At 30.2% G+C, this 2,176-nt stretch overlaps 1 protein-coding gene across 3 annotated transcripts in view; it reads left to right on the top strand.

The window, feature by feature from the left end:
* The first annotated feature begins 250 nt into the window (after positions 1-250).
* The window catches only part of pip5k1cb (phosphatidylinositol-4-phosphate 5-kinase, type I, gamma b), a 68,252-nt gene continuing 66,326 nt past the window's right edge, over positions 251-2,176 (top strand). For 2 of the 3 annotated variants that reach the window (XM_079612900.1, XM_079612899.1), the window contains exon 1: positions 251-445. In XM_079612900.1, coding sequence (XP_079469026.1) covers positions 370-445 — 76 coding nt within the window. In that variant the 5' untranslated portion in view covers positions 251-369. The remainder of the gene's footprint in view (positions 446-2,176) is intronic. The other variant, XM_079612902.1, reaches the window with a different exon arrangement.

Here is a 2,176-nt window from a genome sequence, read left to right as displayed (position 1 = left end):
AAAAACATGACAAAACCTCAAGAATGGATACGCAAATAAATAACGGAAAAATAAGCAAAATGCGAGAAAATTTAACGGTTTTTTTTAAAGAGAGCACAACAAATATTTGTAAAATTCGTTGAGAAAAACTCGTATGAATAACGGTTTATGATTAGAAAATGTACATTTGTGAATATGAAATTCTGCTAGATGGAAAACGTCGCAGAGCCGCCGCCGGGTCCGGGTGACGTCATCGCTGGCGCACGAGCGCGCATCGGACTCGTACATGATCGAGCGCGCGCGCAGACTCTTGGACGCAGATCATGTTCTATATCCTCCTCTTCTTCTTCTTCGTTTGACTGTTTTTGATCGCCGTGTGGACCGGGTCTGATGGAGGGACTGGGGGCCGCGGCGCCGGAGGACTCGGACTCGGTGATCGGCTCCGGGATTGACGCTGCAGATCTCGGTATGCACTGCGGAGGATCTCTTACATTCACGCATCATCTCACTAAAGCCTCGCGGTCACGCGTGTGAGTTGCGCTGCCACAACATGTCAGTTATTACACGCGCGAATATGAAGTATCTGATGACAGCACCATATGAATAATAGTGTTTTCATTTGATACAATCACTGAACTATTGTAGGCTACTGCCATATACCTTCACTGTAAGTGCTTAGATTATTAATGTTCTGTTTATTTCCATACAAATATTGCTCTGCTGTAAAAATATACCGAATAGGCTACATGATTTATGAATATGACAGTCGGTACTCTGCTGTAATAATATACAAAATACATGGTTTATGAATATGATGACTATCAGTACACTATATATTAAAAATACCACAATGTATTTTGAAAAAAATACATTGAAAAATCCAGTATTTGAAACGAGTTACAATCTTTGATGTAGGCCTACCTTAAAGTAGATGAATATCAGAATCAAAATGAGATTTATTGCCAAATATGTATTGCCAAAGGAATTTATCATTGTGAAGTTTAGAGAAAATAAAATAGAATAATATTTTTAAATTGTGTGTGTGTGTATAATATATATATATATATATTAGGGCTGTCAAAAGATTGATCGTGATAAATCAAATCCAAAATAAAAGTTTGTGTTTGCATAATATGTGTGTGTGCTGTGTAGAATTATTATGTATAAATACACACACATTCATGTATATATTTAAGGAATAATTGCATTTATATACTGTATATACATTTATATAATTTATATTATATATAAATATTTTATTTATAAATATAACTTTTCTATAACATTTTTCTTAAATATATACATGATTGTGTGTGTTTTTATATATATAAATAATTATACACAGTACACACACATATATTATGTAAACACAAACTTTTATTTTGTATGCGATTAATCACGATTAATCTTTTGACAGCCCTAATATATATATCGTATATATAATAGATACATTTAAATAGAATATATATATATATGTATATATTGCATATTTATGCAAAATATATACATATATTTGGCAATAAATCTAATTTATTGAGATTTATTAATTTATTTTTGGTTTTTGACCAAGTGCATCTAGAATGATTTTTTTTAACATTTCTAATATTATATATATATATATATATATATATATATATATATATATATATATATAATTTATATATAAATTAATATACTTATTAATTTATATACCCAATATATATATATATATATATATATATATATATATATATATATTAGAAATGTTAAAAAAAATTAATTCTGGATGCACTTGGTCAAAAACCAAAAATAAATGAATGATCAATTCATATTTTAAACTTATTTAATTTCAACGCAGATAATAATCAACGCTCAGATAGATAAAACTGACTTGTACAAACATTTAATGTCAGTTTATGACAGATTTATTCAAACATGCATTAAATAATAAAGACATCACTAACAGGTTCAATAAAAATATACTGAATATGTAATACAGTGCTTTTTTTTTTAGCAAAATGTTCTTCTCTAGAGTTATTATTTTTCATCTAAATGAGTAAATCTGGACATTGAAGCGAGTGAAGTGTAACGTCACGTGACAGTGTGTGTCCTACAAGCTTTATCGACGTCGTTCCCCGGAGAGATTGTTTTATAGACGACAGGAAGCTTCATTCTGTTTGTATTGATGCGTTCGGACGCAGTGTGTTTGTTTACAGTA

Source organism: Phoxinus phoxinus (assembly GCF_949152265.1).
Source record: "Phoxinus phoxinus genome assembly, chromosome: 5".
NCBI lineage: Eukaryota > Metazoa > Chordata > Actinopteri > Cypriniformes > Leuciscidae > Phoxinus > Phoxinus phoxinus.
Note: the sequence above shows the minus strand (reverse complement) of the source record. Positions and strands in the feature narration are given on the sequence as shown.